Source organism: Thamnophis sirtalis, unplaced genomic scaffold, assembly GCF_051295495.1.
Source record: "Thamnophis sirtalis isolate CommonGarterSnake01/CBP01778 unplaced genomic scaffold, rThaSir2_p1.2 scaffold_2, whole genome shotgun sequence".
Classification (NCBI taxonomy): Eukaryota; Metazoa; Chordata; class Lepidosauria; order Squamata; family Natricidae; genus Thamnophis; species Thamnophis sirtalis.
The window spans coordinates 145,047,523-145,073,942 of record NW_028261382.1 but is presented as its reverse complement, the minus strand read 5'-3'; the positions used below and the strand labels follow the sequence as shown (position 1 = coordinate 145,073,942).

General features: G+C 44.5%; 1 protein-coding gene across 4 annotated transcripts in view; it reads right to left on the bottom strand.

The window, feature by feature from the left end:
• Positions 1-26,420, bottom strand: part of GAREM1 (GRB2 associated regulator of MAPK1 subtype 1) — a 114,969-nt gene that overhangs the window by 22,646 nt on the left and 65,903 nt on the right. For 3 of the 4 annotated variants that reach the window (XM_087707116.1, XM_087707117.1, XM_087707118.1), the window contains one exon: positions 8,745-8,875. The exons of the other annotated variant lie outside the window; for it this stretch is intronic. In XM_087707116.1, the coding sequence (XP_087563242.1) occupies positions 8,745-8,875 (131 nt within the window). The remainder of the gene's footprint in view (positions 1-8,744; positions 8,876-26,420) is intronic. 4 annotated transcript variants of the gene reach the window in all.

The window sequence follows — 26,420 nt, the reverse complement described above, 5'->3', positions numbered from 1 at the left end:
TTTTCTCATTAACTCAAATGATGCTATAATATTATTCAAGTACATAATTCCTGCTGTCTAACTTCTAATTTAGACATTTATAGAAAAGCAAGTATGAAAAGACTGTGACTCTCCAGGTATTACTGGACTACACCTAGGAATGTAAAACACTTTGTCTGTGAGTGGATTTGAGAATTAACTCAAAGAAGATCCACAACAAGTCAAACATGAGTCACACATGGATTCAAACTAACATTAATCTTTCAAGAAAACAAATACTGAACAGAGAAGTAGGGGAATTATACTTTCTTTTTGAAATGTACAAGGTAATTTTGAGATATCTTTCATCATCTGTACTTAAAGCAGTGCCAAATTCTTTGTGGAGAGGCCTCTCTCATATTCCAGATCCTATCCCAACTACTTCTGCCCCTTAGAACAGTTTGATAAGTCTGCTTTAAATGTGGTATCTTCTTTCTATGAGTAGTTTTTTTCGCCTATGCTGCTTCATCTGCTTCTTTATCTTTTTTCAAATGCCCTCAACTTCCCACAGGTAAGAAAGATCTCAGTATATTTTATATGGCATCCAAGTATCATCCATGAAATTCATGACACTTGAAACCTTGATTCTCTCATCAGTTGACTTCTTTTTCATGTAGCTAATGTCCTAACATTCTCTATAGGTAATTCTAAATATTATCTTCCTGCAAGGGACTTGCTATCTTGCCAGATCTAATGTTACTTTCATTTATATCCTTTGCTCTTTTGATTCTTAGTCAGTCATATTTAAGCAAACATTTTTAGAATCACTGCATCTGTTCAAAAAGGAGTAATATGCTACCTAAAGAAGGTTAACTCTCTGTTTCTTCTGCTTCCAAAGCCATCAGTGATTCTCAGGATCACTTAGTGTGTTCAGTTGGGCACATTCTTTTGGTGTTACATTGTACTATTTGCCTTTCTTCAGCTATTTCATTTCTTCCTCTTTTAGTTTTTGGTCTGTGTGTACTTAATCTTAATGATATCATGATTTCAGGTCAGAGTTCTTCAGGCATTCTATTTATCAAATTAATCATTTTATTTATTTTGTAAAGATTTTAAAATAATTTTGGAATAAATGATTGAATATTCAAGTTAACAGATTTGCTAGTGTTCCAGAAAGTAGATTGGAATCTACTGTTAGACTATTGGGCTATTTTTAGTACAATGGTGAAGGATTTCAGACTCCCAACTGCTTAATAACAGAAATGATAAAATAGCTCGTTTGCCATCTCAAACTATGCAGCAGAACAAAAGGAAGTCTAGGGAACCAGGGATGAATTTTTATATGCATGAATAATGAGCTCCATTCAATGAAATACTGTATTCAGAACAAATTGTTAGGCTCCTAGGTTTTTCATTCTAAGTGTAATTGTTGTACTGATCCTAGTTGGTGGAACTTTAGAGTCTAGTAAGAAGATAAATAAACCTCACAAGCTTGAAGCAATCTCACAACTGCATCCTGGTCTATATAACTTCCTGGAAAGCATATCCAAATATGAAAAACCCATTATCCCTTAATTAGAAACTCTATTGTTTTTAAGCAGTAGAAACTGAACTGGAGCTTTCAAACAAAGCCTTCTTTTACTAACCAAGTTGGAGAGCATGGAGGTTTCATTTAGTATTGTATGTGTACATTTGCTATCCTCATCTACTGAACCAAAGAAAGGTTTTCTGCAATTCACAGGATACTCAAACCAAGAGAAGGCAGGCAAACATATGGCTATGCTGATATGAAGCTTAATTGATAGGGTCAAAAATGTTCAGAAAGAGTAAAAAAAGTAGTTCATTCAGTGCTGCAGTTCAGCGAAATCATGTTACTTTTATGTTTTAATCTATGCAGTCCATGCCATTCCATTCTTCCTAATTTTTTGTGCCATTATTGTTACACAATTAATATTCAATTTGGAAATATTTGTAGCATTAAGTGATTTACTGATTTTATATTCTGTATTAGCCATTCATGCTTATAGCTGGTTAGTCATTTTTTTAAGCATTATTTGGTATAACAAATTGGTAGAACCAACAAATTGGTAGAAGTATATACCAATTGCATGTATTTAAATAGCATTGAATTCATAGTTGATTTTGTAACTCCAGTTGTATTTATAATCTTAAAGGTATTGTAATTACATTTTAAAATCTATTCTAGTATCTTAAATTGTAGTTTTTCTTATGCTATGTAGATTTTTAGTATTGAATGTAAATTTTATTGGTCAGTGACCTTAATAATGATAGTACTTCAATAAACACGTCTGGTATATCTCAGTTGCTACAATTTAAAACAAACCTCAAACAACTGAAGCAAGATATGAAAGCTGAATTTTCTTATTTTATATTCAAAACCATATGTAGAAAACTGAAGAATAGGATCTTTGAGGAATAGGTATTAATCAATTCTATACTATAATCAATAATCTATAATCATTTTTTACTTATTTAGAATCTATTACTTTTGAAGTCCATCTTCAGTGGCTGTTGATACAGTGAATAGAACTTTTATAACATAAGAAAGTTGCTAAGTCTTTTATAAAATCAGCAGTTATATTAGTTGTTAAAATAAATTAATAAAATGTTTTATGTTTCTAAAATTTCCATTACACTTGGGAATTATATTTCTCTCTTTCTCTCAAGGGGAATCACTGAAGTCTATTAAATGTACTATAAGACTTGTAGTAGAAAGGGGCGCACCCATGAATTTCTGAGTAGTTGTCTTATTTCAAATTATTTGATTTTTGCACAGGAGCATTTTTTGTTTCTATATACTGTACATCATTTTATTTTTCTCTGAATTGCTATAGATTGACCGTTGTCTTACCTGAACGGTCCTTCTATGGGTGCTGCGAAGAGAATCCAATCATGGGTTAACTTAGCCCTTTAGCCTTGAGACTAAGTATGTAATTTTTTAAACCACGCCTCCTCTGGCTGGACCTCTTCAGTTTTCGCACGAAATCCGCCGAAGAATAAGTATGTCAATGTCAATTAAGCCGTAGGCAATTCCGGTACTAAGGCACGGTCAGAGTCCAGTCAGGAGGTGAAAGGTCAGTCACAGAGTCACAATCAAGGTGGAGCCCTGGCCAGCTGAAACTGCGGGCGGGTTTGGATTCCCTTCGCAGCACCCATAGAAGGACTGTTCAGGTAAGACAACGGTCATTCTCCTGTGTGCTGCTCAGGGAATCCAATCATGGGATATGCCAAAGCAATTAATTCCCAGAGCGGGAGCTAGGCTGGTCAGGCTCCTCCGCAGAAGGACCCTTTGCAACACTCTCCGCCCGAAGGAGGCCTCAGCCAAGGCATAGACATCAATCTTGTAGTGTCGAATAAATGGTGAGGGCGACGCCCAGGTGGCCGCCCTACATATTTCTTCCACTGACGCTTGCGTAGCCCAGGCCGCTGTAGTGGCCGCACTCCTAGTAGAATGAGGGGTGATACGCCTGGGAACTGGTCACGAGTGACTGTCGTACACCAATGCAATACACGCCTTCAACCATCGGCCGATGGTGTGGGAAGACACTTTCTGTCCCATTGATGAAGGCTGGAAGGAAACGAACAGTGCCTCCGACCTCCTGAACGAAGCCGTGCGCTTCACATAGCGGCGGAGAGTCCTACGAACATCCAGATGGTGCCACTGGTGTTCCTGAGGATGGGAGGGATGTGGACAAAAGTCCAGCAAAACGAGTTCCTGCGTCCTGTGAAATAATGAGCTGATCTTAGGAAGGAAAGTCGGGTCCAAACGAAGCACCACTCTGTTTGGATGGAAGATGCAAAGATCCACACGAACAGAGAGCGCCGCCAACTCCAACACTCTCCTGGCCGATGTAATGGCCACCAGAAACACAGTCTTGAGTGTCAACAACCGGAGACTGATGGAGTGGATGGGTTCAAAGGGAGCAGATGTAAGAGCTCTGAGAACCAAGTTCAAGTCCCATGTGGGGTAGCGGTGCACCGTCGGTAGTCGTAAGTTGGAAGCACCTTTCAAGAAGGTCCGGACCCGCGAGTGCTGAGACAAGGAGCGACCTTGACCTCCTCCAATCACCATAGACAAGGCTGTGACCTGCCGACGAAGCGTGTTCGGTGCCAGACCTTTGTTGAGACCGGATTGCAAGAAGTCCAAAACTTGAGGCACCGAGGCCGTGACGGGGTCAATCCCGGTGCGGCGGCACCACCGACAGAAAGCCTGCCAAGTGGCCTCGTAAATATGGGTAGTGGATGGACGACAGGCCGCTTGAATAGTGTCAATGACATCGTTGGAATAGTGAAGGGCCGCTAGAATAGCCCGCTCACGTGCCACACGGCTAACTGCAGCAACTGGGGGTTCGGGTGGATGAGAGCTCCCTGGTTGAGCTGAATCTGATCGTCCGGAATCCTCCAAGGACGCGAAACGGACAGATGGACGAGGTCTGCGTACCAGGGCCTTCTGGACCACATCGGAGCGACCAGCAGCACTTCCGCCTGCTCTGTCAAAATCTTCTGAATGACCAACGGAAGGATCAGAAGAGGAGGAAAGTCGTAGAGAAGGCTGGCCGGCCATGGGCTGCGCAGAGCATCTACCCTCTCCGCTCCGGGGGTCTGGTACCTGGTGTAAAAGCGAGGCAGTTGAGCGTTGTGCGGGTGTGCAAACAGGTCCACCTCGGGTCGGCTGAACCGGCGAGAGAGCTCCTGGAAGAGAACGGGGTGGAGTTGCCACTCCCCTTGATCCACAGTGGCCCTGCTCAGCCAATCCGCCTGCGTGTTGGCCACGCCCGAGATGTGCTCCGCCCGGATCGACAAGAGTCTGGACTCTGCCCAATGGTGTAACCTTTCTGCCTCCAGCAGAGCCCTGGAATGGGTGCCCCCTTGACGGTTGATGTGGGCTTTGGAGGCCACATTGTCGGTCAAGACCAACACGTGATTGTGTGATACAATGTCCCGAAACTCCAGAAGGGCTAGGCGGATGGCACGTAGCTCTAGCCAATTTATGCTGTCGTCAACTCCTGATCCGACCAGTGTCCCTGAGCCACCCTGTCCAAGGCGAGGGGCTCCCCATCCAAACAGGCTGGCGTCAGTCGTGACCTGGATGCGTTCCGGCTCCTTGAATGGGCATCCCGGAGAAGTCTGGAGGACATCCACCAACGCAGGGACCATTGGGGTTTGCTCGGAAGCCGCACTTTGATCTGGGAATGACTGGTATGCGCTCTCTGAAAGGGTAGAAGAAACCACTGGAGCAGACGCGCATGAAACCTGGCCCATGGAACCACGTTGATGCAGGAGATAATCTTCCCCAGCAGTTTGGACGTCGCCAGCGGGAGCAGCCTCTGGGACAGCACTTGATGCACCAGGCGTTGTAAGCTCTGCCTCTCTCTGGAGACAGGGAAACCTCGCACGTCACGGAGTTGATGATGGTCCCTAGGTGAAGTAGGGACGTGGTCAGGCGCAAGTGGCTTTTGGGCAGGTTGAGAACAAAACCATGACTGCGCAGAGAGTCCACAGTGACGTGTAGATCTCGCAGGGCCTGGTCCCGAGAAGACGACAGCACCAATATGTCGTCTAAATAACAGTTGACGCATATTGGAATCGAGTGAACGGAGGCTGCCACCACGGCCAGGAGCTTGGTGAATGTGCGCGGAGCCGAGGACAGGCCAAAAGGCAAGGCCCGATATTGAAAATGGCGGCCGTTGAAATGAAACCGCAGGAACTTCCGATGCGCCGGATGAATGGGCACATGGAGGTACGCTTCCTTGATGTCTATTGAAGTCATCATGTCGCCTTGGCGGATGGAGGCCAATATGCTCTTGAGAGACTGCATTTTGAATTTTTGGTATTTGATATAATGATTGAGCCGTTTCAAATCTAGGATAGCCCTCCATCCCCCGGAGTTCTTTGGTACTAGGAACAAGATGGAGTAGAACCCTAGGCCTTCCTGCCCCTTGGGTACTTGTTCTATGGCCTGGTTGGTGAGAAGATGGTGTATCTCGGCGTCCATGAGGCGCCGCTTCGATGGACACCTGGGCACGGGGCACCCGATGAACCTTCTCGGGGAGATGTATAGAAATTCTAGAGTGAGGCCCAGTCTCACGATCTGAAGGGCCCAGGCGTCTGACGTGAGCTCCGCCCACTGATGAGCGAAGGCCAGGAGATGCCCCCCTATGGGTCCTACCTCCTGCGAGTCACCGGTACCTTCGAAAGGACCGGTTGCCTGCTCCCCGGAAGGACGTCCTATTCTGGGACTGCGCCTGATTCTGCTGGCGACTCCTATCCCTGGCTCCGGCGCGGTCCTGGCCGCAATCCTGCACCTGGGAAAACCCCCTGGTGTAGTTGGGGACATAGGGAGCAGGGGCGAATCCCGAGTCGCCAGTCCGAAAGGGCTGTCACCTATTGTAAAGCTGCTGCCGTCTGTTGGCACGACCACTGGTAGAAGGCAGAATCTTACGTTTATCCCGTGTCTCAATGAGGATGGGATCCAGGACTGAACCAAACAAGGCTCCGCCCTTGAAGGGCGTAGATGCTAGGCGCCACTTGGCCTTGACATCAGCCTGCCAATGACGAAGCCATAGCAAATGCCGAGATGCCACATTAGAGACTACGGCCCGGGATGCAAACTTTGCTGCACTAAGGGTGGCATCTGCAGAAAACTCCAATGCCGCCATCAGCTTGGTGATATCCTGATGAAGGCGCATTTCCTCCGGGGCAAGTCTACCCTGTAACTGCTTAAGCCAAACTCCTATTTTAAGTCCTATTAAAAAAGGAAGCTGCAGTAGCTGAGCGTAAAGCCCAAGCCGCAGCCTGATGAGTTTTGCGAATGACTGTCTTGGCCTTGCGATCCTCAGCCTTCAACCCTTCTGAAATTTCAGAAGGAATTAATGCCGGCGAGGCAAGAGCAGCAATAGGGGCATCCACAGTGGGAAACTGAAGGAGACCCTCCAACTCTGGAGTAGACGTGTATAGCTTCCTATCCCCTGTCCCGGGAGGATTGACCGCAGTCGGTTGGTCCCACTGCTTCTGAATCAGATCAAGAAAGAGCTTGGGAGATGGAATAACATCCTGCAAAGCCACCTGTTCAGCAAAGAGGCGCTCGGTGGCATCCAGACCCACAGCTGTACTCTCTTTAGAAGCCGCCTCCCACATGTGGGTGGTGGTCTTGGCCTTATACAGTAAGGATTTGAAAAGAGCATGCCGGGATAGCCCAGGGGCAGTAGGCTGGTCTCTAGGGAGGCCCTCGTCATTGGAAAATTCCCTATCAATAAGTTCACCTTCCTCCACTAAGGCAGATTCCTCACTGAACACCGAGGGTAGAGGCGAAGGAGGATCTGTTTGAAGAAGAGAAGAATCTCTTTCTACCACCTGGGGAACTAGGCCCGAACTAGGGCTAGCCCCCCCCGCCAGGGAAACAGGGCTCTGAAACTGGCTCTACAGTACCTTTAACTACTGATTGATCAGCCATGATATGAGATATTTGAAAGAGCTCAATCACTGAACAAAGGAATCCAAATTGCGCACCACTGCCAAGACACCACGTGGAAGCAGAGGCAGAGACAAAGCGACCTCCTCTCTGAGTCAGCAGCCTCAAGTGAGGGAAAAGGGAGGGTCGCTAGAACTGCGCAGACTCCAGCGTGCGAAACAATTCACCTCATCACCTTCGGGCATTCCCACGCATGCGCGAAATCGCCCTCCAAAATGGCGACTGGCAGCAAGGGCGCGAAATTTAAATCGCAAACGGCAGGGAGAAACCCCAACTGCCGATCCACGCAGCCCGCCGGGCAGCCGCTCCGGCAAATGAACGAGGGAGGGAGGGGGGGCAGCCTGTTCAGGCAACAGCCCAGGATCCGACCGGGCCTGAAGGCGGGTGCTATCCGGCATGAAAAACGGCGCTGGGAGGCTCACTAACCCAACGCGCCGAAGCGAAATAGAGGGCAGACAGCAAAGCTGCTTCCAAAGCCGGCAAGATCGTCCGATGCCCAAACTGTTGAAATACAAATCCCTTACTAGGGAAAACAGCAACGATGAGGAATTGGGCTGGCAGAAACTGCCGCCTCCACCCCAAATTAGATAGAAATCCACAGAGGAGCGAATTCCTACTGCAAAATCCAATAATCCATGAGAAGTTTGTCAATTAGTCAGAGAGAGAATTGAAAGACGTCTCGTAGGCTTGGACTGAGTAAAGAAAAACTGAAGAGGTCCAGCCAGAGGAGGCGTGGTTTAAAAATTTACATACTCAGTCTCAAGGCTAAAGGGCTAAGTTAACCCATGATTGGATTCCCTGAGAAGCACACAGGAGAATTATAACCAATGCATTATTATTTTGCTTTTCTATAATTATTTAATAATTCTCAGTCATCTGAGTTGAAAAGTAGATATTACTAACCATTACAATATATACTGTCTTTATGTGACCTAAAACGTAGTGTAGAGTGAGTGAAACAGCTGCTCCTTTACCAAATAAAATCTAAGGGGTCAGAGGTGAGGGAGGGGGTGTACAACAGAAGAAGCTGTGTCTAAAATTTGGAAGCAATATTCTAGTTGAACCCTGGAAAAGAACATTGTTGATTGGAGATGATTCCCTCCTTGAAAAGGTCTTCATATCTTGCAAGATTAATAACCTCAAATTCAGATTAAGCAAAATGTACACAAACAGATTAAGAGAAAACCACAATCCCAAATTACTTTTTGTTCAATATATTGCACAATTGCAATGTTAAAAAAATGGCTTAATCATAAACCATTTAACTTGGGATAAACATTTGTTTAGGGGCTACCTTAACGTTGAATGTTATTTCCTCCATGACGTAAACTCGTTCAGGAAATGCTTTAGCCACCTCCTCCACACTGTTAAAATACTGCACTGGCTCCTTAATATCACGGTCTTGTTCCAGCAGCTTAAACTGCCCTGAAAACAGATGATAAATAGACGAGCAGTAAGATATTTATATTGGATTGCAGTTTCTGTGGCAACTGCTAACGCAATCCCTACTCCATTTAAGTTGGTCAGTTTCCTCCAATTATTAACAGTTAAGTAATGGAAGAAAAAATTGCACACATTTTTACAAACCTGAAAAGGAAAGAGCTACCAAGCTTGGCTAAACCGGAATTAGAAGAATGTGTGGGGGCCGATGTGAGATTTAATAGAATTTACAGGCAGGCTTTCTGGAAGTCAACTGAAAGTATTAATACATTCTCAGGATGGAACTTCACACAGGCTTCTGTATACTTAGAACTTTTTCATCATCTTATATACTGTAAATTTTAAAACAGGATGTCATTTTGTAGAAAAAGTTTCACTTAAAAAATGAGGGGAATTATAGATGTTTAGTAACTAAACAACATCTATTGACCAGCAAGTTAAATATAAACTTGTAATAAAGCAAGTTTCCAAGAATCCTTTTACAGCCATACACAAAAGTTCCTATGTTTTTCTCTTTTGGTAGAATTCCTTATGTTGATTCTGGCCTGACCAGAGAAAGGAACATTCCAGAAGAAAATGGGGATATTCTACATACAGAAACCTCCCCACGTATATTATTATCTGCATTATAAAAACATTGCCATTTCAGTTTGAAGGCTCACAACATAGATTCAGTGACAAATCTCATCCTTTGATAATTGCTATGGGACATGTGTTTATGAGTCTTGGTAACATGGTTTTTAGGGAAAGTAAAACATTTATTGGATAAGGACAAATAAGTGAAAAACAAGAATGTGAGATACTTGTATTTATCTCAGTAGAATGCACTGAATTCCATATATACTAGTTATTTAAAACATATCTACATGTGCTAATAGTACACAATTATTTATTTTGGCAAAACCCAGCCTATGGGAAACCATAGCCGGTCACAAGCCCGGATAAATGGGGAGTGTTGGTTCCCGTGGCGACGGAACCGTGAAACAAGGTGAGAATCCAATGGCAGGACAACACACGGATAAACACCTCTGTAATCCGTGACATTCTGCCTTTGGCCTTCACAATGCAACGGTCACTGCCTTGTGGATGTTGACATTTACGAAGATTAAGTCCAAGTAAGTCCATTTTGGCAAAGTTCTCATCATATCAGAAGAAAAGCTCAGATGTGCTTATTCAGTTAGCATACAGTGCCAGTATTTTGTAAAAGCCTCTTGTCTGAAATACATTTTATTTAAAATGTTACATGCATTTAAATAAATACATGTATTTATTTAAAATACATACATACATATATACATACATATCCATACACATATGCTATTCCATTTTGGGATAAGCAAACAGTATAAAGGCACAAAAAAGAAGTATGAAATAGTAAGTGAAAATAATGAATCTGATAAGAAACATACCTAAAACTAACCTTCAGCAAGATAATCCATTATCTCTTTCCAAATCTTTCTGTCTTTGCAATTATGTTTACTTCCACCATGCCTGGCCTTTGCCTTTAGTTCTTTAAATTTCTCATCTCTCACTCTTTTTTCAGGATCAAATTTGTACTTTAAAGTTTTAAAATCCCTAAAACTGTTGACTGTTATAGAAGTATGTTTGATGTTCCTTTCTGAAGAGGGGCAGAAGTCAATATGCATATTTTCATAGGCTTTCAAATGTACCAAAGGTTTTTATTTCCTTCAGTGCTAAGTAGCCTTTCTATCATACCATGTTGTTCTTGCTACTTGCTCAATTGGAGTTATATAATGAGAAAAAAAATGGAAGAATGAACATCACCCTTTAAATTGCCATTCATATTCAACACTTTCAGTATCTCTAGACTACAGATAAGCCACCTTTTGTATGTTTCCAACTTTACAATCCCTGTTGTTTAGCCATGTTAGTTGGGGTGCACAAGCACAATAGTTCAAATTTTCTATAGTGAATTAAAAGTTTGAAAAACAATGCTGTTAATATTGTGGAAAACCTTTTGGAAAACAGCCGAATGGATTGACTTATTTAATCATGTGTTGTAACAGACAATATGCATCATATGCTTACTGCTCTGATGGTTCTGCATCACTATACTAGCTATACAGAGCTTAGCATCTCAGTCAATAGCTGCATCCTGCTTTATTGCATTATGGAGGCCTGAAAATTTTGGCTCGTGGCAGAGGTTTCACATCTGGCATTGAAAAACAGAGATCAAACAAGTTGTGTTCTTAAGAGAGTAATATTTGGATTAAAAAAAAAGAGGCTGGAAATGGTTACAACTATTCTGTATACTAATATCAAGCTATAGAAACATGATAATAGAGGGGAAATTGGCCAAGCACTCCCACTCTCAGTGTTTCTTATTCTTTGGTTGAAAAGGCTTGCTGAGTGGCTACTCCTACTTCAGGGTCTCCTTCTTTAATTGAATGACTTGTTTCATTCATCATAAAGCTGCTTATTGAGCATTATTCCTTGTCTTTCCAGTCTTGATTCTGGTCCATGTTAAACTAAGGTGACCAGACATCCCGATTTCAGCAGGACAGTCACGCTTTATAACAATTTGTCCCGTGTCCCAGGGCATTTTAAAAAAGTCCCGATTTTCTGGCTTCATGTTGAAAGTCCGGTGGATTTGCTTAAGAAATCCTAACCGGGGCAAGACAAAAGACACTCTGTCTAACTAACCTCTCTCTCTGTCTCAGTACTTTCATTGAAGATATTAAAACGTTAAAGCAAGAAAACGGACCCCCCCCGCCCCTTTTATCTCATTTTATAAGAAAAAATTATCTAGTACCATAGAGCTCCAGGAAATACTTGGCTAGAGAAGCCGTGAGTGTTACTTCCTGGATTTTCCGGAGGGGAGGGGCACGGAGGTTGGAGGTAGGAGAAAATGGTGGCAAAGTTTCTTTGAAAAATATTTCCCCGACTAATTTCACCATTTTAAGTTGCTCAGTTCTTTGTATTAACATCTATATCATTCTGGATTGACTTGGAATGCTCACTTGTGCCTGCTGGTAAGTGAACTGGGTTTTTTTCTTTTATTTTTTTAATGTATTTTAAAATAATATTTTATTTATTGTGCATAGGATTTTTTAAAATATTTTTATTCTGTGTGGATTCTTTTTTTAAATTGTCTTAGGCTATTTAAAAAAAGATTCTATCCAAAATAAATTGAAGTGAAACCATTTTTAAAAATTCTATGCACAATACTTTGAAATGTTTTACTTCAATTTATTCTGTGTGGATTCTTTTTTAAATTTTCTTAGACTATTTAAAAAAAGATTCTATCCAAAATACAAAATACCACCAAAATACCATTCACTTAAGAACTGTGGCAAGAAAGGTGGTATAGTGACTAAAGTTACAATGGCATTGAAAAAAGTGACTGATGACCATTTTCACACTTAGCAACCATTTTCACACTTAGCGACCGTTGCAGCATCCTCATGGTCACGCGATCAAAATTTTGATGTTTGGCAACAGATTCGTATTTATGATGGTTTCAGTGTCCTGCGGTCATATAATCACCTTTTGACAAAGTCAAAATGGGAAACCAGATTCACTTATGCTACTAACTTATCAGCTGCAGTTATTCACTTAAGAACTGTGGCTAGAAAGTTGGTATAATGGGCTTAGTGAGCAAAGTTACAATGGCATTGAAAAAAGTGATGACCATTTTTCACACTTAGCGACCGTTGCAGCATCCTCATGGTCACGCGATCAAAATTTTGATGTTTGGCAACAGTTACAATTTATATTTGTAAATTGTAGTTATGTTGAAATAAAAAAAATATTACAATACTATTTTTGCATTGTATGAAAAAATTTGTTGCTCCATATAAAATTTTTAATCAAGTCCCCATCCCCCCCCGGTCAAAGGTGTCCCTCTTTACCAATCTGAAAATCTGGTCACCTTATGTTAAACAGTCTGTGGTAGAAGTGTAGGATGGTGCATAGTAAAAAATTCCATCTGACAGGACAATTATGTAAACATTTCTGCTTCTGCTTGGAACTTTGGACAGAACAAACAAGCCTTGAAAGAAACACAGCTTTCAAAAAGCAATGTTTTTGAACATGTACATAGATCAATTCAATGTAAAAGACTTATCTTGTTTTATGGGCAGGAAGCTTTTAAGTTTACAGAAATGGAGAAGTTTAAAGCCAAGAAAGAGATTATATAGACTTTGGCAATATAATGTACATTCATCCCACATGACAATGTGGGCTAACACTCTACGCAGAATCTAGCATTTCAAAAGTCAAAAGTCAGTAGGTGTGACCTGCAAACACTAGACTGACATTTGAAAATGAAAAAAACCCTTTCCTATTATGCCTATATTTTTCAATGTATGGTTTATATACATGTGGCTTATTGTATATTCCACTTGCATTTGTAAAAAATTCACATTAAAAGTTTTGACATCTGCCCATCAGAAAGAGATTTTTATTCATTATTATTATGTTTATTTATTTTGTATATTCATTTTTATTTATTAAATTTTATTTATTAAATTTATTTGCCCTCCATCTTATTTTGAAGCAATTCTTGGGAGCTTTACAACATAAAAACATTAAGATCATCAGAGATAAATATTCCTAACACAATAATATGGAAATAAAATCATAGTTTCAAGATGAGAAAGGATGGAGTCAGATGGGGGTATGTGTGGGATTGGCTCTTAATCAGCAATAACATTTAGAATTATATACTGCTTCACAGTGCTTTACAGCCGGCTCTAAGTGGTTTACAGAGTCAGCATATTGCCCCCAAAAATCTAGGTCCTCATTTTACCAATCTCAGAAGGATAGAAGCCTGAGTCAACCTTGAACTGTTGAGAATTGAACTGAACTGCTGGCAGCTGGCAGTCAGCAGAATTAGCCTGCAATATAGCATTCTAACCACTGTGCCACCACAGCTCTAATTAATCAACCATCTCCAGTGTGATACTCAGGACCCAAAACAGAGTTATCTGATATGTCCAAATCTGTCAAGCAATGAGGAAATCAGGAGATTCAGGCAGTTCAAATGTGTATAATGTTTATTGCAAGCTTAAGTTCTTTACAAGAGTTTGACTAACAGTCAAGGGAAATGAGCGGGAGTAAGAAGGCATTCAAGGTGAACTGGACTTAGATCTCTTGTGGGCATGCAGAGATTAGGAATAGGAATAGGAATAGGAAAGTTTATTTATAGGCCGCCCTTTTCCCTGGGGGGACTCAGGGCGGCTTACAATTCATGGGGAGGGGAATACAAACAGTGAAACATAAAACAATACATAATTAAAAATAAAACACAACATTCATCATTCGGGTGGGGACGGATTACAATCTAACCCCAGGCCTGACGGGATAGCCAGATCTTAAGGGCTGTGCGGAAGGTCTGGAGGGTGGTGAGGGTACGGATCTCCACGGGGAGATCGTTCCAAAGGGTCGGAGCTACTACAGAGAAGGCTCTCCTCCGCGTAGTCGCCAGTCGACACTGACTGGCAGATGGGATTCGGAGGAGGCCTAATCTGTGTGATCTAATTGGTCGTGAGGAGGTGATTGGCAGGAGGCGGTCTCTCAAGTACCCAGATCCACTATCATGGAGGGCTTTATAGGTGGTAAGTAGCACCTTGAAGCGCACCCGGAGATCAACAGGTAGCCAGCGCAGCTCGCGGAGGATAGGTGTTATGTGGGTGAACCGAGGTGCACCCACAATCGCTCGCGCGGCCGCATTCTGGACTAGCTGAAGTCGCCGGATGCTCTTCAAGGGCAGCCCCATGTAGAGCACGTTGCAGTATTCCAGCCTTGAGGTCACAAGGGCACGAGTGACTGTTGTGAGCGCCTCCCGGTTCAGGTAGGGTCGCAACTGGCGCACCAGGCGAACCTGGGCAAATGCCCCCCTGGTCACAGCCGACAGGTGGTGATCAAAGGTCAGCTGTGGGTCCAGGAGGACTCCCAAGTTGCGAACCCTGTCTGAGGGGTATAGTGTTTGACCCCCCAGCCTGAGTGATGGAACACTTGCCAAATTATTGGGAGGGAAGCACAACAGCCACTCGGTCTTATCCGGGTTGAGTACCAGTTTGTTAGCCCTCATCCAGTCCCTAACGGCTTCAAGGCCCCGGCTCATCACGTCCACCGCTTCATTGAGTTGGCACGGGGCGGACAGATACAACTAGGTATCGTCCGCGTATTGATGGTATCTTATCCCATGCCTCCGAATGATCTCGCCCAGCAGTTTCATGTAGATGTTGAATAGTACGGGGGATAAGACCGAACCCTGTGGCACCCCATATGTTAGGGGCCTAGGGGTCGATCTCTGCCCTCCAACTAACACCGACTGCGATCTGTCCGAGAGGTAGGAGGAGAACCACTGCAAAACAGTGCCTCCCACCCCCACCTCCCGCAGTCGTCGCAGAAGGATACCATGGTCGATGGTATCGAAAGCCGCCGAGAGGTCAAGGAGAACCAGGATGGAGGCATGGCCTCCATCCCTGGCTCTCCAGAGGTCATCGGTCAATGCGACCAAAGCGGTTTCTGTGCTGTAACCAGGCCTGAAGCCGGACTGAAATGGGTCCAGGTAACTAGTTTCCTCCAAGGTCCGCTGAAGCTGGGAGGCCACCACCTTCTCAACAACCTTCCCCACAAAGGGGAGGTTGGAGACTGGACGATAATTGTTGAGAACGGCTGGATCCAAGGATGGTTTCTTCAGGAGGGGTCTCACCACCGCCACTTTAAGTGCGGAGGGGAAGAGTCCCTCCCGAAGAGAGGCGGTAACAACCGCCTGGATCCAGCCCCGTGTCACCTCTCTGCTGTTGGCAACCAGCCAGGAGGGGCACGGGTCCAGTACACAAGTGGAGGCACTCACAGCTCTCATGGCCTTGTCCACATCCCCAGGGGCAACATCCTGAAACTCAACCCAGCGATGGTCTGCCAGATTATCCTCCTGTGCCTCAACTGGATCTGCAAAGTCGGAGTCCAAATCCGATCGAAACCGAGCAACTTTGTCCGCTAAGAACTGGACATAGTCCTCAGCCCTACCCTGCAAGGGGTCCCCCGCATCCCTCCTATTTAGGAGGGAGCGGGTTATCCTAAACAGGGCGGCTGGGCGCGACTCAGCGGATGCAATCAAGGTGGCGATGTACGATCTTTTTGTTGTCCTAAGTGCCCTGATATACTCCTTGGTGCAAGATGTTAAGAGTGCTCGGTTCGATTCGGATTTATCGGACCTCCATAGTTGCTCTAGGCGTCTCCTCCGGCGCTTCCTCTCCCGGAGCTCCTCGGTAAACCAAGGAGGCCTCCGGGATCCACCGCCTCGGAGCGGCCGTAGTGGCGCAATCCGGTCGAGAGATTCCGATGCTGCCGAGTTCCAGGCAGCAACCAGAGTCTCCACCGGACTGTGGGCGAGAGTATCAGGAATGACCCCAAGCTCCGTCTGGAACCTCAAGGGGTCCATAAGTCGCCTGGGGCGGAACCACCTGGTCGGTTCCTCCTCCCTACAGTGGGGGTTTGGCCTCCGAAAGTCAAGCCTCAGTAGGCAGTGGTCTGACCACGACAGGGGTATGATCTCATTACCCCTCAGACCAAGATCATAAATCCACTGCTCCGAGAGGAATACGAGGTCGAGCGTGTGACCCGCTGAGTGGGTTGGGCCCCGAATTACTTGGGTCAAGCCCATGGCTGTCATGGAAGCCATGAACTCCTGCGCCCCATCAGAGTGTTCACCGAGCGAAGGCAAATTGAAATCCCCCAGGACCATAAGCCTGGGGAACTCAATTGCTAGCTCAGCTACCGACTCGAGGAGCGAGGGGAGGGCTGCTGCAACGCTGTTGGGAGGCAGGTACGTTAACAGCAAACCCACTTGACCCTTGAGGTCCAACTTCACCAGTAGGGACTCGCACCCGACAAGCTCCGGAGCAGGGATCCTACGAGGTGCTAGAGACTCCCAGATTCATGACTTATGATGTTTTTTACCCTTCCCTCAGGCTTAGCATGGTCATTTTCTACAAGATCATCCTTTGTGTTTCACAGCAGTATCATTCGGGTATTACCAATTGGTCACAGAATCCTTGTGAGTTTTGAATACTGTATTGAGAATTCTGATATGTTGCTGTTTTTCATGTTATCTGAAGAATAATATTATGATTGAAACAATATATATGGAAGTTGGTTTAATAATCACATGAAATTGCCAACTTCCATCCCTACTGAATTGTATGTCAAAGGACATTCATTAACATTCTAGTTACTGAAGGAAGAACGACTCAAAAGAAGTTTAACATTGCTGAGGGAGAAGAAAATGGTCCACCTGACTATTGTAATAGGGGGAAGCCAAGGCCAGAAAGAGATTCAAGAATATAAGGATTCTTCTGGTGAAGAAGTCTAGGGTACAGAAAGACTGCAGAAAAGGAGGGTCAAGCAAGAGTTCACTATAATGCTTCAGCAATCCAACCAATTCTTTTTAGCTGATGGCATTTAGGCCTCCTCTAAATGGGGTGGAGAATGTTGAACACAAAATTTTCTTGAAGGACAGGTCTGGCTGATTTCAAGCTGACTGAGAAAGAGAGAAAGAGTTTATAATGTATCATATTAAGTTTGAAATTTAAAAAGTAGCATCCTGCTATAGCAAGAGAGCAAGAGAGAGGCAGAGACAGAGACGACAGAGACAGAGGCACAGAGATAAATACCAAAAAAATTATTTTTTTTCCTGTTAGTTTTATTTTGCTTAAACTGAATCCCTTTCCGTGTAAACCTATATTGTAATTGTTGATAAATATCATCATCAACTGTTTCAGAGATGCTGACACTTTTATATTTATTCATAAAATATCTACTCAACTTTTTCAAATGATGAGTAAAATAGCTAAATTATAGGCAGCCTTAACCATATCTTCCTTCACTCTAAGTTCACAAATATATAATCCCTTCATATACATATTGTAAAGAAGGACAATCCAAAATACACACGCAAGATGCACATAAAGGAAGATCTAAACAATTAGCAACAAGAATGGAGCGTTGGCTTACCTGACATTCCCATTCTCTGGAGAAGTAGAGACAGCATCCCTGTGTGGGTTATTCTCATGTACCATTCAATAGAACTGAGTTTGCAAAGTTTAAGTCCTGCCTCTTCCTGCTGCTATACCCAGCTTTTTTGACGAAGACTCATCTGCAAACAGACGTGCACAAACAGAAACGATCTCTCCAGAAACATTGGACCAGTCCCTAAGGCTGGGCCGGATGCTGTCTCCACTTCTCCAGAGAATGGGCATATCAGGTAAGCCAATGCTCCATTCTCCTGAGTCAGTGGAGACAGCATCCCTGTGTGGGACATACCAGAGCTTGTCCATCATTATGGGTGGAAAATCATCTGGGACGAGACCCCTTGACCGACACTGGCCTGTTGTAAGACTCTCCTCCCAAAGGCTGCATCAACCGATGCGTATCTATCAATCTGGTAGTGCCTAATAAAGGTGGACAGAGATGTTCATGTGGCTGCCCTGCAAACCTCATGTAATGGAGCCCATGTGCTCCAAGCCGCTGTAGTAGCTGCGCTACATGTTGAATGGACTGTTATGTGTTTTGGAATGGGATGTGCCTGAGAGGAATAGGCTTTTGCAATACATGCCCTGATCCACCTTCCTGATAAGGAGGAAGATGCCTTGTGGCCCATAGAGTCCGCTTGAAAAGAGATGAACAAGGCCTCTGTGCGTCGGAAGGTCAACGTTCTGTGCAAGTAGATTCGTAAGGCCCTTCGGACATCTAGCATGTGCCATCTATGTTCCAGATGGTAGATTGGATCGGGACAGAAATTGGGGAGAACCAATTCTTGTGTGCGGTGATAGATGGAGTTCACCTTGGGAACAAATGTAAGGCCCACTCTGAGGACTACCTGGTCCGAGTAGAAGGTGCACAGATCTTTCCGCATGGAAAGGGCCGCTAGTTCTGAAATCCGGTGAAAAGATGTAATGGCTACCAGAAAGGTCGCTTTTTGCAACAAGTAGAATATTATTTATTTATTATTTATTTATTTATTTATTTATTTATTTAGTAGATTTATAGGCCACCCAATCCCGGAGGACTCCGGGCGGCTTACAAAACAAGAAGAATAATTAATAAACAATAAAAAATAATAAAAAAGAACAATTTAAAAAACATCACCCATGCACCCAATCTAATTGGGGCTGGACCTCAGAAATGAGGTCAACAGCCCCAGGCCTGCCGGAATAGCCAGGTTTTAACAGCTTTTCGGAAGGCCATGAGAGTGGGCAAGGTCCGGATCTCTGGGGGTAGTTCATTCCAAAGGGTCAGAGCAGCCACGGAGAAGGCCCTCCTCCGGGGAGCCGCCAGCCGACACTGTCTGGCTGACGGCATCTGAAGGAGGCCCACTCTGTGAGATCCCACCAGCCATTGGGAGTTATGTGGCAGTAGGCAGTCTCGCAGGTATCCTGGTCCTGAGCCATGTAGGGCTTTAAAGGTAATAACCAGCACCTTGAATTGCGTCCGGAGACTAATAGGAAGCCAGTGCAGCTCGCGGAGGATAGGTGTAATGTGGGTGTATCTTGGTAGACCCAATATCGCTCGCGCGGCTGCGTTCTAGACTAGTTGCAGTCTCCGAACGCTTTTCAGGGGCAGCCCCATGTAGAGCGCATTACAGTAGTCCAGTCTTGAGGTGACAAGGGCGTGAGTGACCGTTTGAAGTGCCTCCCGATCCAAATAGGGCCGCAACTGATGCACCAGGCGAACCTGGGCAAAGGCCCCCCTGGTCACAGCCGATAGATGGTGTTCTAATGTCAGCTGCGGATCCAGGAGGACTCCCTCTGAGGGGTGTAAATTCTCACCCCCCCCCAGGATTAAGGATGGACTATCTGGACTGTCCTTCGGGGGCAGCATCCACAGCCACTCAGTCTTGTCAGGATTGAGTGCAAGTTTGTTCACTCCCATCCAGATCCTGACAGCTTCCAGGCATCGCCACATCACGTCTGCCACTACACTGAGCTGGCACAGGGCAGAGAGATACAATTGCGTATCGTCCGCATATTGATGGTATTTAACCCCGTGCTGTCGGATGATCTCACCCAGTGGCTTCATGTAGATGTTAAATAGGAGGGGGGATAAGACCGAATCCTGCAGCACACCACATTTAAGGGGCCTAGGGGTCGACCTTTGCCCCCGACCAACACCAACTGCGACCTGTCGGAGAGGTAAGAGGAGAACCACCGTAAAACGGTGCCTCCCACTCCAACCTCTTTCAGCCATCGCAGAAGGATACCATGGTCGATGGTATCGAAGGCCGCTGAGAGGTCAAGGAGCACTAGGATAGAGGAGTGTCCCCTATCCCTGGCCCGCCAGAGATAATCGGTCAGTGCAACCAAAGGGGTTTCAGTGCTGTACACAGGCCTGAAACCAGACTGAAAGGAATCTAGGTAATTTGCTTCATTCAAGGTCCATCAGAGTTGAAGCGCCACCACCTTCTCAACAACCTTCCCCAAAAAAGGAAGGTTGGAGACAGGACGGTAGTTCTTAAGAATAGCTGGGTCCAGAGAAGGCTTCTTGAGGAGGGGTCTTACCACCGCTTCCTTCAAAGGCTGCGGGAAAGATCCCTCCTGTAAAGATCCATTCGTAATCATCTGGAGCCAGCCTCGTGTTACCTCCCTGCTGGTCGAGACCAGCCAGGAGGGGCACGGGTCCAGTAAACAGGTGGAGGCACTCATCGCTCCCATGACCTTGTCCACTTCCTCAGGAGTGACAAGCTCGAACTCATTCCAGGAAATCTGATCAAGACTCTCCCTCGGCATCTCCCCTGGACCTGCCCAAGTTGAGTCCAGGTCTGCCCGAATCTGAGTGATTTTGTCCGACAGAAACTGAACGAACTCCTCAGCCCTTCCCTGTAAGGGTTCCCCCGCATCCTCACCTTTCAAGAGGGAGTGGGTTACCCTAAACAGGGCAGCTGGGCGAGATTCTGCGGACGCAATAAGAGCGGAAAAATGTGCACATTTTGCCGCCCATATCACCACTAAATAAGTCCTAATAAAGGCTCTTAATTGTGTTCGGTCAGATTCGGAGTTACTGGCTCTCCAGCGTCACTCTAGGCATCTCTTTTGGTGCTTCATCTCCCGGAGTTCCTCGGTAAACCAAGGTGCCCTCCTGGATCCACTGCCATGGAGAGGCCGCAAAGGCGCAGAACCACTTAATCGGCTCCCCCCCTGCAATGGGGGAGAGGCATCCCAAAGTCAAGCCTCAGCAAGGAGTGATCTGACCATGACAAGGGCGAGATCTCTATTCCCCTTAATTCAAGATCATGCCTCCACTGCCCTGAGAGAAATACAAGGTCGAGTGTGCGTCCCGCCCTATGAGTTGGACCCTGAACTACTTGGGTCAAGTCCGTGGTTGTCATGGAAGCCATGAATTCCTGTGCCACGTCCGAGTGTTCGCCTAGAGATGGCAGGTTAAAGTTCCCCAGTACCATTAGTCTGGGGAACTCCACCGTCAACCCGGCTACTGCCTCAAGGAGCACAGGCAAGGTTGTTGTGACGCAGCTGGGAGGTAGGTACGTCAGAAACAAGCCCAATTGAACCCCTAGGTCCAACTTCAAGAGGAGAGACTCACACCCCACAATCTCTGGGGCAGGGATCCTGCGAGGAATTAATGACCTTCGGATAATAACTACCACTCCCCCACACCTTTCCTAGCGCCGTGGTTGGTGGAGCACCTGGAACCCTTCTGGGCACATTTCTGAGAGGGGGACTCCTCCCTCTTGGCCCAGCCAGGTTTCAGTAATACATGCCAGGTCTGCCCCCTCGTCTAATATTAAGTCCCGGACGAGGGGAGCTTTATTTACCACAGACCTGGCATTTAGCAGCAGCAACCTGAGACCAGGGCCCTGATCTCCTCTGTCACCAGGTCCTTGAGTTGAGCTAGAGGGGCCGGAACAAGGGATCGCTGTGATGTAGCGAGCCCTTCTTCCCCGGTAATGGCTAGCCCTACAGCTCCCATCATATCTGCCCTTCCCAGTCGTAACCGAAATGCTCTGACCCGCCCCCATTCCCGTAGACCCTTCCCCCTCTCCCATGGCCCCCATTCTTCCTGGCAGGCCGCACATCCCATTCACTCTAGGGCGGGAGTCGGATCTGGGCCCCCATCCACTTCTGCTTCTGCACTCAGTGGAGGGGGCTCCAGGCCGCACTCTCCGTCCTATCATGTGTACCACACAAACACTCTCTTCATGCACACCCCACAATAATCATTAAAAAGAATACAATAATACAATAAATTAATTAAAAGTGGGCACATTCTCTCTTCATTCACACATTCATGCACCCAACAAACAGGTTAAACGCAGTTCTTAGTTCCGCCAAGGCGGCTAGCGCAAGTTCGAGAAGCTGGGACTAATAGCGATTTGGGAGGGAGAGCTCCTCGTTCTCTCTTATCTCTTGTGCGAGGCCTGGAAAAGTGCAAAAAAGTCCAAAGGTCTGAGGTGGCTGAGGCGATTGGGGGGGGGGTGTTAGGCGCCAATTGGAAGGTGAGCTGGATCCCCGTCCGCATCTTCTCCGTCTTCCGTCGTCTCCTTCTGTGAGGGGCGTATGACATGGAGCAAGAACGCAAAAACTACCAGCATGACAGAAGATCTCCCTAGTCATTGCAGCAGCCAGAGCGGCGAACAGCAAAAATCCCTCACGGTGTTGTTGTCTGGGAGATCAAATGGAAGAGAAGAAGGAAGTGAGGTCCCGACCGGAGCCAGGAATGGCAGCAGCAGAGGAAGATGATCGCTCGATCACCGGGCGCACCAACTCTCCGAAATGGCGATGCCAAAGATGAGATGGTCCGGGAGACAGCGCCGTCCAAGGAGGCGCGCCCGGGACAGCAGCGGATGGTGGCAACAACAGTAAAAGAAGCCGGGTGCAGGGTCTAACAAGCCGAGGCTGCAGCAATCAAAGCGTCGGGTAGCGTCAGTTAGTGAGAAGCCCCGCAGCGGTGGTGGCAGAGCAATAGAGAGGCCGTGGCAGGAGAAGAGGAGGGGGGGTGCCCAGAACAGCAACAGCGGCGGCAGAAGCCAGCCGTCCAGCCCTGAAACACATCACCGCAAACTCACCGTCCCCCCTGAGGCAGCGGAGCACAGTCCGGCATGTGGGCACAGCCCAATATAGGCCCAATGGCTCCCCGCGGCAATGGGACCGAGATCGTCGTTATCGAAGCAGGAGTCACCAAGGGCAGCAGCACTGTCTGAGAGCCACCTGAAAGCAGCGTTCCTCCAGGTAGCCACCTCTCTGCACCCCTTTGATGTTGGTCTCGCACAGCAACCCCTTTCCCACAGTTTCTAGGCTTTAGTTCCATGTAGTTTGGTTGTTTTTCTTTCTCAAAACCTGAACGACGGAGCTCAGGCAGCCATCTTCCTTCTTTGCGCATGCGTACAATAGGGATGTGTCTCTCAGCAGTTTGAATGGGACCTGCGTGACTGCTTGAAGGATGAAGAGCAGGTCCCACGATGGATATCAGTGGCTAGTCGAAGGATGCAAATTATGGCACCCTTCAAGAATTGCTTGATGAGCGGTTTGTGTGTCAGGGACTTGTTGGGCCTGGTACACAACACAGAGGAGAGGGTGTGTTAGGCGACAGGCCCGCAGACAGGCCGTCATACAGGAAATCAAGGATGTGACACGTCCGTGCATGTGGAGACCTTCTTGGTCTGACACCATGAGCAGAAAGCTTTCCACGTGGCATCAGCCTGCTTTGCCTGCGCCCATGGCAAACTGACACGAAAAATAAGTGCTGCTTGGCATCAGAACCGTTCAGGGGTGACAAACTGTTTGGGGCCCCTTTGGAGCCCATGCTTATCGAATCTAAGGATAAAAGAAAAATTCTTCTTTCCCTTTTCCGCAGGGTTGACAACAGGGCAGCCCCCTATCGTCGGGACTTAAACTTTGCAGACTCAGTTCTATTGGATGGTACATGAGATTAACCTACACAGGGATGCTGTCTCAGGAGAATGAAAAGGAACTGAAATCAAAATTAGGTAACAAATGAATAATGAAATAATAAATAATTGTTGCGGAAGGCCCTCTACTGATTTTATTCAGGAATTGGTAAGAACATATGTAAACAAATACTTGATTAAGTCACTTGGTCTTAAACCATGGAAGATTTTTACAAGCCCAAGCAAGAACTCTGAAAAGATTAGGAACTGGTTTAACTGGCATAGCAGCATCCTAATACGGTCATGACACCATTCTCATCCAGTAATTTAGCCACTGCAATAGGGAAATAATTGTAATTTCCAATCGGTCCTCCAGCATTCCTGTCCCTTTTTAGGTTTCAGCTGATGGAAGAGTGTCTTTATGTGTGCATGATGTACAATGAAATAGCAACGTACTTGCCAAATAGTCTTCTAGCAAAATAATACTGAGAGACAGACACAAATGTTTCTAATCCAGTAAATATGAAAAATTTGGGGGAAAGCTTGTTTAAATACCTTTTCTGTCTTTAAATTCAAGTCAACCCAAATGCACGTTCTCAGTTCTATGGCCACATTTTCTCTATGTGTATTTAATGAAGTGAAAATCCATTTTTGCTTAAAATAGTAAGGATTACTTCATTTGATTCATTGCTTTTGGCTTCTAGCTATATGTAAAATTGGTATCCACAAATCTATAAAGCAGACACATTTTCAATTTTTCTGATGCATTGATACTGAGGTTCTGATTACACAGATGGTTGTTTTTTTTGTAAATTCTACTGTACAAGATATCCTCTATGTTTTGAGTTCATTACCCTTGTGTTAGAAATGGAAGACTATTTCATTGCAGAATCTCATATTACTTCAGCAACGTTACAATGGAAGTGGGCTTTCACTCAACTGAAATGTTTGATTTCAAGGCCCTTTATGGAAACAAGGCTGACAGTTATGAAATCCAAAAAAAGATATGAGTAATGAACCATCCTGTGAGCTTCAATCATCAATGAAGGAAGATTGATAAAAAGTTTGTATTTATTACAGAGCAAGCAACTTGTTTCAGGGTGGAGGCGGATGAAACAAACAAAAAGTTAAAAAGTTATTATATTTATGTGGTTATTTATCAATCACATCTAAATTATATTAAAATAACCAACATATCTTTCAAGATATGTCACAACTTTTGAGCAGCCCTAATGTTTGGAAATTGAACATTGAAAAATTTGACATGCCCTAATTTTACAGCCTCAAAATATGAGTTCAATGATGTTGTAACTTCATCTGAGTAGTAGGAATGGACATTGTTTCTTAAGGCCTTAAATCTTTCCAAGAGTCAAAAGAGACACGTTCCCTTTTATATTCCATTCCATAATATACCTTTATTCTGGTATTTTTAATCAGTTATCAATGAGTAGGCAGGATCTGTAATTAAGAGGGATACTGATTTTTTCAATATTTCTCTACAATATCTTGGTTTTAGGTGCTTTAATAAAAATGTGTATCTTACAAATAATAAAGACAAATTTAACCAATTCTTTTTTAGTTTTTCAGTCCCACTTATATAGAAATATATTTTTCTCATGCAATAACTTCTGAAAGCATGCAATTTTCCATTTTTTTCAGTCTCTGAAATTGTTTGATGCATGTATCCTACATATGACTTTTTTCAAGAAGTAGATGAAGTCATACCACTTTAGAATTCCTTTCTCTTCTGTTTCTCTAATCATTTCAATTTATAAATTTTCCATAAAAGTCAAAGTTTATAGCAAAGCTTTAATGAAATTCCTTTCATATTTCCAACATTGGATAGCCTTACCAGCATAAATATGAAAAAAAATACTATTTTATTTCCTTAATTTTTATACTGCATGTTAAATATATGCAAGAGTCCCAACTGTAAAATTAAATATGTCTTTTTCTTTATTTCCTCTCCAACATAAAACTAAATAATTATCTATCACATGAAAAAATGTAATAGAAGAATGTTCTCCAAAGCACTTTAAGGTATCTTTCTTGATTTTTTGCTAATAAAGAAAATAAGGCTTATCTTCTCTAAAATGAAAATCATGTTATTTTCTCAAGTTGGGTCCTTAGGTCCACTTTTCATGCATACTATTTTAAATGCCTTCTTTCTTGTCTTTTAATAGCAGTCTTTATAAATTACAGTAATAGCTTGGGGGAAAGTGTTTACTTTTTTTCTCAAAAGGTATTAAGCATCAAAGAGCTTTACCGGTAATGGAAGTATTTATAGAACAAATGGACAACTTTAAAATAAAAATAAAAATAAAAACTACGTAGATCACAACTGCTATCAAATAAGGAAGCTTTCAAAGCTACCAGCCTAATTTTACCATCAATAAATAAAAGTACCTTCAGATGTTTCTAAATAAACATACTATAAATCCAAAGAACATTTACTTAGAAATACTCTGTTTTATCTGACATGCTCCTTAACACACCAATTCTTTCATTTCCTTTATGCAAAGTAAGGCAGAAAGTAGATTATGTATACATTTCAATTGAAACAGAATAATGATGGCATATTTGATCAGTCACTACCAGGCTGAATAGAAATTACTTGACGGAAGGTTTTACAGCAGTGGTTCTCAACCTGTGGGTCGA